Here is a 14,323-nt window from a genome sequence, read left to right on the forward strand (position 1 = left end):
TTTTTTTTTTTTACCTATATTCATGATTAGTAATCGGGAACCTTCTATCAACAGGATAAAAGTGTATCTTTCCTTACGCCAAATTAGTAAAATAAAAGAATTTCACGTTCCCTTCCGTATATGCCAATACTAACCAATACATATCGTATATTTAAGGTACTGATACAATACAGTACTGATATGATACCTAAAAAATTTTGGTATATAATCAATTGAATGCACTTGTCTCGTCGTACTTTGTTCTCTTTTTTACACATGATATATCTTGAGTATGATTTATGTCTAGTGTCTTACTTCAAAACTGTATTTTGCATATATCCTAAGCATTTCCATATATTTCATGACCATTTCTGTACGTATCTAGCGTATCTTGCGTCTCTCCGATACAATACAATACAACACGTCTCTTAAAACCACCCTTCCGATACGATACCCAATACCATAATGCCCGATAGCAATACTTTAAACACTGCATCCACCTCCCTTTGTCCCTTGGTAAATCAAAATCCCAACATTACCCCTGGTCCCCTCCCCTCTCCTCCCCTCCCGCGACCCCTCTGGCAGCACCTTTGTGCCTTCTGCATCTTTAAGTTCCCCTCCATATCATGACTGGTGTCCTCTTTCTCTGTTCTTCTCCGGTCAAGGGGTTGCCTTTTCCTTTTCTTCTTCTTCATCTCTAACAGAGAGAGAGAGAGAGAGAGAGAGAGAGAGAGAGAGAGAGAGAGAGAGAGAGATGAAATGAGATGAGATGTGTTGGAGATGGCAATTTCAGACCCAGAGGGTGTCAACAAAGTTTGCATGACATGGGGCGTATGGCCATGAACAAAGGTGGAACGACCAAATGCTTGATCCCATGCAGAGACAATCTCTATGATTGTCCCAGACTCCCTAACCCTCCCTTGCATCCATCCCTCTTTGCTGCAAGACCTGTTTCTGCATCCTCAATCCATACTGCTACATCGACTTCACGCCAAAATCTGGACCGGCCCTTTCTGCTTCCAACAAACCATTTCCCTCTCTAAAACCAGTGTCCCTGCTGAGTTATACTCTCAGTATACCAAAGTAGAACCATTTCCCTCTACAAAACCAGTGTCCCTGCTGAGTCATACTCTCAGTATACCAATGTAGAACCATTTCCCTCTACAAAACCAGTGTCCCTGCTGAGTTCTATCCTCAATATACTGAAATAGAACATGCCTATACACCCTCAGCCCGTGAAGCTGTCTCCTTTGTGGTTGCACCACACCCTCCAATGTTACTCTTTGTTATCAACAACTGTGACATGCAGGTTTAGGTTCATGAGCTTGGATTCTCAGATCGGATCAAGTTTATGCCTTCTCAGGCACAAAAGATGCCTCTAAGGATCAGGTTTTGCTGAGATGAGTGGTGGAGATGTTGAGATGAGTGGTGGAAAAGGAGAGTTGTGGTCCTGAGCTGTGGGAGTGCTTCAAGAAGACATGTGCTCCTGGTAACAAAATGCAGTTGTCATCTACACTACCACCTTGAGAGGAATCAGACAAACTTCCGAAGACTTGGCCTATCTGTCGTAGAATCTCATCACGTCCACCTGATCGAGCGTGATACTTACATTTATTCAGGGTTTAGGGAGGGATTGAGGCACCTGATGGGAAAAATGGAGGCTAGAGTACCTATAGGGTATGTTACAGGAATTTTGATTTAAGGATCATATGAGGTGGTCAAACTAGATGGGAAGATGGGAAGTTGGGAGGGAGCTGCAGAGGGCATGGGAAGAGGGCTGCCAGAGAGGGGTTGCGGGAGGAGAGAGAAAGGAGGGAACCAGGGGTACTTTAGAGATTTTGGATCACCAGAGGTGGAAGTTTGCTTTTCTGGGGGAACCAGAAAAGAAGTTTGGGGTAGGGGAGTTTGAGTATGTATAGGGAAACTATGAGGCGTGAGAGAAATTAACCCATTTTTATATGAAGGATTGGAACATTTTCATTATTTCGACATTTCACTCATTCCAGTTTTGATTATTTTGAGAAAATATTGTATTCTTTGTATTTCCCATTTGATCTCATTTCAAGGTCTAGGGAAACCAAAATATTTCGCAAGTCAAGTTTCGACACACTTCGATCAAAATTCTGAACCTTGCTTGCAGGCCCTTAAGCCCTTCTATATGCAAATTATCATGTAAATAAGCTCATTCTAAGTACATTATTTTTCTATTGCACATTGCATAAATTAAATTGAATTACAATTTCAACCTTTCAAAGGCTGTGACAAACCTGGGACTGATCAAAACCAAGATGATACATGATCAGAGCATAAAATCAACAACTACGGACCCATCCCACAGAGGAAGTCGAAAAAAAAAAATCCTTAGCTCAAACCCTTACCATGTATTCAAAGATGAAGAAAAGCTCATGATTTTCCCAAACAATCTCCTTCAACTTGACAATATTAGGGTGATTCAATTTGCGGAGTGCCTGCAAAATCCAAAGTTATTTTTTAACATGATAACACGAGCAATGGAGTGCCTGTCCATGAGCAAAGTTTGTATTGCTTTACTTTGAAAAAGATAACAAAATGATATAGATTTCAATCAAGAGAATAGCAACTTATCATCATACCTTAACTTCACTTAGACTCTTACACTCCTCCCAAAAGTAGAATTTTCTCTTCATTTTCTTGACAGCAACCTTCAACCAAAGTCAATGTCATCAATTGGAAAGTGAATCCATATATTAAAAGTACAATTTGATATTCTGCACAAAAGAATATTGAAGGAAAAGGAAGAAAATAATAAAACCACAAGCACATAAAACTGGTGTTTTGAGGTTCAGGAAATGCACTAAAATTTGTAGTGTTAGTATGATATTTTTCTTCATCTTTTATGGTAATGAATGTGTTTGTGTGTGTGCCAACCCCATTTAGTTGGGATAAGGCTGAGTTGTTGTGATGAATGTGCTTGTGTGTGTTTTAATGAATTACAGTCATGAAAGTGTTCAACAATGGAAGGGTGAAGAAATCTTCTATAAGTATAATTCTTTAGCAATAATCACATAATTATTAGAAATTGGCAACTATTCAGCCATTAGAGTTAAACTTAGCCCAAATTTTCAGACACTCTCCTCTTATGTAGGTCGATGGTTAAATGTCAAGAAAAGAGTACAAAAGTTCATCATGGAAGGCAATCTGACTAAAGCCTCTAGTGCTTGTAAAAGAAAAAAAAAAAAAAATACTATTAGAGATGGTTTTAATTTGAACTCCAGTTGCATAAAAGCCAAGATTTGCTTCTCCTTTGTGATGCCCAATACTTACAATCTCATTTGTCTCCAGATTGAGGGCCTTATATACACTTCCACATGTCCCATCTCCAAGCTCTTTTATAAGTTTATATCTGAAACCCATTGATAGCAAGACAGACTGTAAACCCACCAAAGACAAACCGCAAAAAATACAATTCAAAGAAATCTCAGGAAAAAAACAATTCACCTTTCCATTATAAATCTGTATACAGTGATAACTGGCAAAGCCTCAATGTACTTCTAGTGATCCCCAGACACAAGGCTCTACACTGGCAATGCAGTGTCTTTCTATTGAAGTTACGTAGATATTACTGTTAAACTGTAACATGAAATATAAGATGTCCTCAAAAGCAAACTGTTCATAGTGTGAGTGATTACAGGTCACAGAGAAAATGAACGACATGCTTAGGTGCAACCTCGATATGTTGCACTAAACTAATATCATCTACAAAAAGACGGCGGTATCCACAACACATCAGGAATAACTCTAGTAGAGGAAGCATTCAATTTCATCCGCAGAAAATCCCAAACAGTGACGTAGATCTGATCCATTTACTCTGGGGAGTGCCCACCTCTCAAAGAATTCGGCAACTCATCTGCAAAGAGTGAGAGTATGCATCAATAAAACTCTACGAGGTGACCCATTCAAATGGAAATTACAAAAGCATAATGATCAAAACAGTCCTATGAAATCTCCAACCTTAACATGGCACCTCCCAGTTAGAATTATCTTTTCTAGGACAGCACTAAGAAAACCCCGCAAAACAAATATCAGAACTATATCCGACCAACAAAAACTCCACCAATATTGGATTTTTTTTTTAGGAATGTCCATTACAAGAAAAGTATGAAACATACCACAACTATTAAAAACAGGACTTCATGATTCTAACAATGATAAATTTACACCATCAGAATAGAACTGATTCATTCTCTAAAACAGAATTTCCTCAAAAGCCCTGAAAACTGAAACAAGGCAAAGAGATCCTGAAAACAAACCAAACCATTTTAGTTGGAAAAAAAGAAAAAACAATCTGTCTAACTAAATCGAATTCTTTGTCTATCGAGCTGCATTCAATGACTAATTACCAATTCAAAATAAGGGAAAAACAAATCAACAAAATGTAAATCAAGCATAAAACCGTAAGCAGAAGGGGAACAAGGAGAAAACTCTGCCTGCATTCCGATTCTAAACAGAATCCCTGGATCAAGCTGGAACAAATCGAAACTATTTCCACTCGAAAAAACCCCACATCCTTAAAAAATGAAACAGAAACAGAAACAGATAGGAGATAGATTACACTCACCATCTACGCTGACGAATGTGAATAGAATCAAGAGATGCAGTAAAACGATAACGATCGGATAAAAGTAAAACAGACACGAGGCTTCTGATTAGCAATGTAGGTGAAGAATTATCTATCTTTTGGTTATATAACGAAACGCAGAAGAGAATTAGATTTCTGCTGTCGCCATTATAGCAAATTCCGCAGAAGAGATGAAGATGATGCCAAGGAGAGAGAGAGACAATAAAATAATAAATTAAATCTTCCAAAAGATAACGAATAAGGAGGAGGATGGGTTGATGGGTCCCCTTAGAAATATTATCCGGATCAAATTACTCTAAAACCCTATCTACCAATAAAATTACTATAAAACCCATAGCAATGGTTTATTTAAATGACGAGATTGCCCAAATTTAAGATGCTTGAGTTTATCGTTTTGCAGCTTTTGCTAATATGTTGTGGTTGGGGAGATCGGTGGTTTTTGTATTTTATGGCTACACATTTAGCGCGTGAGGAGGGGTGGGTAATGATAAGTTCAAAATCCACCCCCGATGAAACCGACCCCATAGAAAAATTTGGATCGAATCAAATCGATATTTATTAGATTGAGTTATATTAGGACCGAATCAAACTGATTAATAATCAAATCAAAATCAAAATCTAACAAGATGAACCAATAAAAAATGATTTTAATATTATAAATAGATGAGTTTATTATCCATTTCTTACAATATTAGTGATAATATTTTTCATTGTGAGAAAAATTGTTACAAATCAATGAATATGAGATTAAAAATAGGGAAAGTGATTTGTAAATTGTAACAATGCTTCGATTGGTCTCCTTGTTCACTATATAAAATTAGTTAAATAGTTAAATAAATGATTTGATAGTAGGGTTCATTTTGTGATTTCAATATTAATTGTCTTCTTAGCAATTAGTTATCCATTGGTTTCAATATTAATTATTTTTCTCTTATAATGATTTATTATAAAGTGTTTTTACCAAATCTTTTGTCACTACAGGTTATGAATGTAAGATTTCATTATGGTTCAAACTTGATAATAAATCAATCTAAAATAGTATTAACCTAATATGAAAAATCAGAATAAATCGAAACCAAACCGAACCAAAATCATCACCAATTGAAAACTAAAGTTCCTTAACAATTCCTAGACTGAAATTGATTCAACGCAATTGAAACCATGCCGAACCAATTGTTTGACACCCCTTGTCAGAAGCAAAAATAGGTTTTCTTTACGATTTTACCTATGTTCCAATACTAATATCCAGTCCAGATCAGCCAGGTATCAATATCTGCTAGTACTGATATGATATGATATGATATGGCTAATATGGCTGATGCCAATACTTAGAGAACCATGTTCGGGATTTGAGAATCAAAAGCCAAGACTGGGAGCAATGTGTTAAGATGGATTTAGGTATCAATATTGAGCCGATGCGTATAAATGTCGATATAAGTATGGTGTTTGGGGATATAGATATGTATTGATGGTATCCTATTTTTGGGGAGAGGTAAAAAGACTCAATACATCCTATCCATATTGGTATCTATATTAGTATTGGCTGAGACCATTATGACCATCGATACCATATACCTAAACCTTGCGTGTACACACTTGCTCTTAGTATCGTTTGTAAACATGGTATGACAAAAAAAAAAAAAAAAAAAATGATACAAATACATATGATGGGTATTAAAATTTAACTTGTTGACACAAAAGTGGTGGAGTGAGAAATTTTAACATCCTTTTGATTTTCCCTTTGTCTTATTTTAAAAAAGTGTTTAAGCAAGCGATAAAAAAATTGGCATCAACGATTCATTGTCTTGCACGATAAGATTTGGGAAAAAGATCGCTACTTGGTCGTAGGCCCTTATGCTCAGACATAAGGGGTGGCAAAAAGACCACCTTGCCCTATGATTGGATCCTTGTGCACTTTTCTAGTTCGTCCCTGCACTAGTGCAATGGTCAGCAACTAGGTAGCAATCTACAACCTATAAGATTTATTTTGATTAAAAAGAAAAAGGAGAAATTTATTATACATAAAAGAGCATAAAAGTAAGATTACAACATTTTTTTAACCGACGTTGGTCACACAAGGTTTTCCCTTTAAAAATTATGTAAAAACCGCACATTATAAATATGATGCCTGTTTAATAGGATTATTGTTTGAAAATTCAAGAACAAAGATATAAGGATATATATATATATATATATATATTTTGGGGGGGGGGGGTGTGGTGGGGATTTGAAAAACCATATTCAATAAACATAATAATAACATATAGAAAGCTTTCAACTGAAATGGACACAATATAATAGGTAAATACTTGGAAAAGTCTAGTTCTTTGTTTGAACGATAAAAGTCTTCCAATGGATATAAAAAGTTGCTTAGTAATTTGATCATCGACATCAAATATATTTCGAGACAAATCAGTAACATAAAGAAAAATCATGTGCAAAAAAACATCACAAAAAAAAATTATTATTGACATAAAAATTTGAGTTTCAACAAGAAAATATGTATCTATGATCTCATTCCTTTCATGGATATTGAAGAAAACCATAGCAAATAAGAAACTCAAAAAAAAAAAAAAAACATTTAAAGAGGGAAAATTAGAGAGAGAGAGTTTTGAGTCTTTTCACAATGCATGAATATGAAGAATGGAATAATTCCAAAGTATAGAGTAGGTATCTTTTCCATTAGAGGCATGGATAGTGCGTAGAAGAATGTAGAATGACTCATGGGCACGCCTAATATGTCAATTGCTTCATGCCCCAAGCAAGCAAAGGGTATGATAATGGTGATGATGATGACAGTGATGATCTATACACACCTCAAAGATGGGCTGAATGGGCTCCAGCCCATCTAATGATAAATTCGAGCTTCTCCAATCTAAGACATGCGTACCACGTTAGGAGCATCTACTTATTAGGGCTAAAAAACATCACATAACTCACTCCATGCGATGATTCATATTCAACACAAATCCTAGGGGTATCAATGACAAATTAATCTCTTTACTGCGTGCCAATTAAGGGTAGGGTTGTCAACAGGTCGTGGTGGTAGGCTCGGTTGGTTTCGATCGGGTCTAATTGGTCCCCCACAAATTTAAGGTCCCGCATCGGTCAGGGTATAGGCATATTTTTTTTCGATTAGTTGATTATCAGTCTATAGTTGGGTTCAGATAATCTATCTATGATCGGGCTTTAAATGGGGTACATAGTTAACTAATCGAGCTAGAAACGGTTGTTAAATAAGTCATATACAAGATCTAATAATAGGGCTATAGCTGGTTATTAGTTGGTCTCATTATTCGGTTGGTCCCGATGGAGTGACCATTGGGCCATTTCCTTCGCAATAATACATGATTATTAACCAATTTGTTCTTGAGCCCAACAGGTTTAGTAATCTATCAAATTGATTTTGGATTTCCATCGGTTGGTTTAGGTTCGGCCTACAATGTAGGCCAACTTTCGGCATGGTATCTTCAAGTCCTTAGAACAATAATATTATATTGGGGAGGAACGCTATCAGTCTTGTGTTCCCCACACCCAGAGACAACCTTGTTTTCAATGGAACATTGGCATCTTTCCACAACTTCCTTAAAATAGGGGCTATGTCTGAGCGTGAAGAACACTGGATTGGTAGGGTTTTTTCAAACAAATTATACAGTCTTTGCTACTGAGAGGAAACCGGAAATTGGTTTTAGATGACCCTAAAATGGAATGTTTCTTGTGAGACATAAATTTTCTTGAGGCTATGGCATAAACTTATTTTCATGTTCCTTCAACAAGTGTTATATGGTGGTTTGGTTGGGTTCATATATGAGAATATATTGTCCTTATAGTCATGCATGAGATGAATCTAGCATATAAATGTATCATTATAGAGGTTTAAAAAAATTTAGACAATCTAGAAACTGAAATCAATTAAATTGTTTAGGCATAAGAAAGAAAAAAAAAAAAAATCCCATTTTAGTTCATGGGTTTTAAGGCTTTAAAATATGTTGTGTCATGTATGCTAATGAGGCTAATGGTTATCAATTGGCCCAACAACTCCCCCTAAGTGATGTAAAACTAAAGTTTATACATACTCACTGATCTTTCAAACTTCTTAGTACCAAGCGATTTCTTGGTGGGAACCCCTTAACAATCTCCCAGGAGGTTCCGATATACTTGTTGCATATTGGGTATCGCATTAGCACCTCAACCATATTATGGTTAATTCCCAAACCATATTTTATCTATTTTTTTATTATTATTTTAATTTTTTTGATTTAATTCAGCTTTTTTGATTTATTTATTATTTCAAAGCATATTCTCTAAACCAAAATACTTGAATCTCGTCCGTTAGAAATGGATATGGTTGATGTAGATGTAAAGGATATACATTGCCCACATACACAAAGGGTTGGAAACCCAAGGGACAAGATTACAACTCCCCCATTTGCAATAGTGATGGAAATGTTTCAGAGTTTTTTTTTTTTTTTTTTAATAAAAAAATAAAACTTCATTACTTAAAAAAGGTAAGATAAAATATTAATGTCAGTGTAAATATAATTGATGTGAAACCTATTGTTTATAGCTCTTCTGGCTATATTACGTATAAGGAGGACCATGTTGTTGTTAGGTCTGAGCCAAAACTTGATTTTGACCAAAATATTATGGACGTCTGATAAAAGAGGTAGTGAGCTCCAATGCCACGATTTGGTACTCCTCTTTAAAAGTAGATTTTTCATCTCCTTATGATCATTCCATATCTACTTCATTCTCTAGTTACCACCCTCCGTCTAATGCATACTTATCAAAGTGTCTCAATTGAAGTGCATGGCATACATTGGGGAGATAAGTGATGGAACCTAGGTCTAAAATTGGACATGTGGTCTACCCAAAACATTTCCTAATAAAGTGCCAGTTTGGAGAAACCATTACTTGGACTATTGATCATGGAAGCTCATGTCTTATCGTTATTATTATTATTATTATTTCAACTGAAATGATTGATGCCTCAAAACTTGAAACTCGACTGAATAACGAGTCTATGAAAACAAAATATAGGTTATCTAGAAATTTAATGTTAATCTCCACGCCAGCTGGTTTGCCCGAGAGGTTAAGGGGGAAGACTTAAGATCTTCTGCACATAAGTGCGCATGGGTTCGAACCCCATAGCCAGCAAAATATTCCATTTTTTCTTTTGCCTAATTTGTTGTTCTCTCCCTTTAAAAAAAAAAAAAACTTTATATGAAGGCCTTTCTATGTGGTCCAACTAGTTGTGCCACTTGGATGTGTGATATAGTAATTTCAATCGTTGAATAATCATAGGAATGGGTTGTATAAGGTATGCATGAAGCTTGAAAACCAAATTCAACTATATAATCCAGTCATGTATCGATATTTTCCTTTAAATTTTTAATTTTTTTTTTTTGTCCAAACATTTTCAAAAGCTTTATTTTCTTAGTATAATTATAGATTTTTTTTTTCTCATGACTGGAACTTGAGATGTGAGTGTGGGACCTTGGGTATTGCTTGTCCAATTTAACATGTAAAAAATTAAGCTGGTTACATTTGATATCCATAACTGATTGCCAAGTGGTAAGACTTGGATGGATGGAGATGGGTTTATGTGAGGATATCAACATCTTCTCAATAGCCAAATTTCAGGTCAAAACAACTAGGGGAAGTGCCCTAGAAATGATCTCAAACTTTTACAAGTTAAAAAAAAAGATAAGAAAAATGCTATTAGCTTCCATTTAAATGACATGACATTTCATGAAAGTTTAAAACTCTTTAACTGGTTATTGCATGTAAATCCTAGCCTATTCTACCATTTGTTCAATATCGATTTGGTTAACATATAATGAATGAATTAGATAAAGGACATTATCTTTGTAACTAGATATGATTATATAGAATTGTGATCTTCAAAACCAAATAAGATAGAAGGCAATTATGTACTTTGATGGTACAAATTTTTTTAATCAAGTGTGTAATACCATTTCTACTCCCTAGAGTATGAAGAAAACTATCCCTTCCAATTACGAATTGAAGGAGGACAAATTCAGGATAGAACATAGTACTATAAATAACATATAACAATAACAACTCTGCCATTTTCCAAGTAAATGGAGTCGGCTACATGGATCCGCGAATAAGGAAGACCAAAAATAAAAGAAAGAGGAGAGAAAGATAGAAACAAAGGGAAAAAAGCAAAACAACACCTCCGAGGCATCCCATTTACAAACGATCTGCGACACAGAACGTTGTCCTCCAGAAAACTCGGTTAGATGACATATATACTACGATCACGACCATAATAACCTATAAGCCCATAAATAACATATAAGAGTTTAACAATATCTAAATTAATGATATTCTCTATATAATTCATGGGCCATATTTCTTCTTCCAAATTTTCTCCTCCCCTTTTGAAAGAGGTGAATAGCTATATTTATAGCCAAGGGAATGGGGGAGACCTCTCTTTGGTTTGACAAAAAAAGGGCTGTTTGAAATAGGATCTAGACCTTGATTTTTAGTTAATTTTCGAAAGTCATATTTAAAATCGATAGTCGGAATTCAACGTGTAATATATCGTTGAAAATCTCATATTGAGCACTATCCAATGATGTAGAACACAAATGCGACATCGACTGGGAACCCTGACGAAAATATGCGTAAAGTAGGAACCCGAATCATATAGTAAAAAGGGGAATTTGGAGCCAATTCACATCGTTCTTGCACCAAAGTGTAGTGAACAAACAACATTAATCCACAATGTTGAAATCTGATTTTGAAGATATTTTCCATTAAAAGTGCATAGGGGCAAAATAGTCATTTTCTACCTTAAGTTCAAAATTTCTCCAAGTATATAACATCCAATGTATAATTCTTCTTATTGTCATCATTGCTGGGGGGGTGACAAAATTCGGTCTCTACAATGTATCTTTTAAGAATGTAACTCCAGAGAATGTGGCTCCCTGTAATTGTATTCTTGACAAAATAATTGTTTGGTTATTACGAATTCTTTATGGTGATTCTATCAGAATGACTGTTTGATTACCATGATTCTATATTTGGGAAACACCCAGAATCACCATGAATGGTTGTTTAGTTGTCCTTAAATTGTAATCCTCTTATAGAACTATCCAATGTTAATACTTGAACAAGAATCGTGTGATTCTTATCTGAGAACTCATCAATAGGAACTCTCACGTAAGAATCACTTTATGTGTAAAAAAGTGAAAACCTAGAATCGAATTCTTGTAGCACCAAACACCATTTATTGACTAAAATCACGATTCTACACGGCCCATAAACATTCAAACTTAAATAAGTTTCTCCAAGATAAAGACCAACCCTTACTATCTACTTCAAGGACTAAGAAGTGGATTTATGTAAATTTTTTTTTCTAGCAAAGAGTGGTTTTTTTGCAAATATTTCTAGCAAGGATTTCTACGTTGTGATTTCATGCAAAATTAACAGTCTTATTCTCAATTAAACCCCACCACCAACAACCACACCCCCCCCCAAAAAAAAAAAAAAACCTCAATTAAAGGGAAAATATATGCATTACCTCCTCTTGTCTTCTATTAATTTGATAGTTTTAATTTTTGGGAAAATTTAGAAAGTAAAACTTGTCTTTGTTAATGCGAATCCTCCTTCCCATACTTAAAGACGTGATTGTGAATTGTTTTTTTCCAGTAAGAATTTGGTCATGATTTGAGTAGGTGTATATATGGTAGATTGAGAGTGATTATAGGCACAGATTGTTTGTGATTGAGAGGGATTGAGAGAGCCGTTAACAATGTATATAGCCATTAGAGGTTATATATGTTAGGGGTGCAACATGGCTGGGCCGGGCCGGGCTTCTTAAAACCCTAGCCCAACCCTGAGTCTCCTTAATTGGGCCAAAACCTGCCCTGACCCTAACTCAGGGCCGCAAAACTTCAACCCAGCCAGACCCAACCCTTCAGGGTTTAGCCAAACCCTTACCTGCCCTGATTGGCCCTGATTTTTTAGGGTCGGGCCGGGATGACCTTGATTGGCCCTGACCTTGATCTGATTGATCCTAACCTTGACCCTGACCCTGACCCTGACCTTGCAAAATATAAAATAACTAAAATATAAAAAAATATTCATAATAAAGATGAGATAAAAAAACATAAAGTCACAAATTACTTGTCATGAGGAGAACATCCTAAAGCAAACGTCCAAACAATATAAATAACTCCAACTATTATGGTAAACAAAGAGGAGATCATCCTAAGAAACTAAATAATCCAAAAAATTTCAATTATTTGTTATGATAAACAAAGAGATCATCCTAATATGACAAACAATTCGAAGATTTCAAAACCCTTATCATGTTAAACAAAGAGGAGAACATCCTAAGAAAATAAAAAATCCAAAGTCAACATTAGGGGCAAAAACCAGGGCCGGGTAGGGCCAAAACTAAGGCCTAAACTTGGAGTAAAAAAATCAGGGTCGGATTCAAGGCGGGCTAGGCGGGCCAAAGACATCAACTCTTATCCACCTTGACTTTGACTCAGGGTCGCAATTTTTGAGTTAGTACTTGTTTGGGGTCAGGGTGGGCCAATGGCGGGTTCGGGCCATCAGGGCCAAACCTGTACCCCTAATATATGCTGTACAATATTCATAGAATCATTTTTTTTTGCAAGAAAATGTTCATAGAATCAAGAAACTAAAATATACACCTAATCAAATCACAATCAAAACTCTAAGTATGAGACAAAGGATATATATAAAAAGTCGATAGACTTCTCATGACAAACTAAATATTTGCCATGTTGTCAATCGGAGTTTGTTAAATGGCAAGATACAATTTTGAAAATCTAGGAACTATAAAGGGCTCATGGACATAAAATCAACAACCGAAAAATACAAGAATGCATGAAATGACATTATGGTAAGTTCATGAAAGTTCAAAACTCTTTTTAAGCACTTCTTGTACATGTTTCAAAATAAAATTACACCAATGATTTGGACATAACTAGGTGTTATTACACGTGAACCCTAGCCTATTTTACCATTAGTTCAATATTCAATTACAATTAACATATAATAAATCAATTAGATAAGAGATATTCTTTCTATAACTAGACATGATTACATGGAATTTTGATCATCAAACCGGATAAGATAGAAAGAAATTATGTAGTCTAATGGTAAAGAAAATTTTAATAAGTGTCTTGTTAATTGAACAGGGTCTTGATTTGGTTCATATGTGGGCAAATATAGATCTGCTATGATTAGAAATCCTAGCTGGCTAGATTTCTATAAGTAAGAAGTTTGGCCATAACAAAGTAAGCTTTTGACCAAATCTCAAGAGTTCTCTCTCTCTCTCTCTCTCTCTCTTGAATTGAGAGTGTTTGTCCCTAAGGATCTCTATTGCTATCCTTGGATTTGGAGGGTAGAACTTTGTTTAACAAGATCGTTGCATACTCTCAATCCTTTTTGTTCATGTTGGATGACATGTAAAGCAACCGGATCTTCCCTGTTACGTGAGAAATGTCATTGAGGTAATTCTATAACCAATGCATGTTCCCGTTCTACATGTGTAATGCCATTTTTACTCCCTAAAGTATGAATAAGACTATCACTTACAAGTACGAAGGAGGAAAAATTCAGTATGGTTACAATATGAGTCTCAGTGTAATTTACCATGGGTGCACAAAACAAAATTAGATTAGTTATATGATGACCGCCATAAAGAAGAAGTTGCAATCC

General features: G+C 35.5%; 1 protein-coding gene and 1 non-coding gene across 3 annotated transcripts in view; one reads left to right on the top strand and one right to left on the bottom strand.

Moving 5' to 3' along the window:
- Positions 1–4,822, bottom strand: part of LOC122089341 (serine/threonine-protein kinase MHK-like) — a gene marked incomplete at its 3' end in the record, with an annotated part of 14,997 nt that extends 10,175 nt beyond the window's left edge. Inside the window, 6 exon segments of one of the 2 annotated variants that reach the window (XM_042658987.1) lie at positions 2,358–2,447; positions 2,592–2,660; positions 3,283–3,361; positions 3,457–3,588; positions 3,686–3,865; positions 4,577–4,821. In XM_042658987.1, the coding sequence (XP_042514921.1) occupies positions 2,358–2,447; positions 2,592–2,660; positions 3,283–3,361; positions 3,457–3,464 (246 nt within the window). 2 annotated transcript variants of the gene reach the window in all.
- A 4,849-nt stretch (positions 4,823–9,671) lies between these two features.
- On the top strand, positions 9,672–9,754 carry TRNAL-UAA. The gene has a single exon. It is a non-coding gene; the product is annotated as a tRNA-Leu (tRNA).
- The last annotated feature ends 4,569 nt before the right edge of the window (positions 9,755–14,323 follow it).

Source organism: Macadamia integrifolia, chromosome 9, assembly GCF_013358625.1.
Source record: "Macadamia integrifolia cultivar HAES 741 chromosome 9, SCU_Mint_v3, whole genome shotgun sequence".
Lineage (NCBI taxonomy): Eukaryota > Viridiplantae > Streptophyta > Magnoliopsida > Proteales > Proteaceae > Macadamia > Macadamia integrifolia.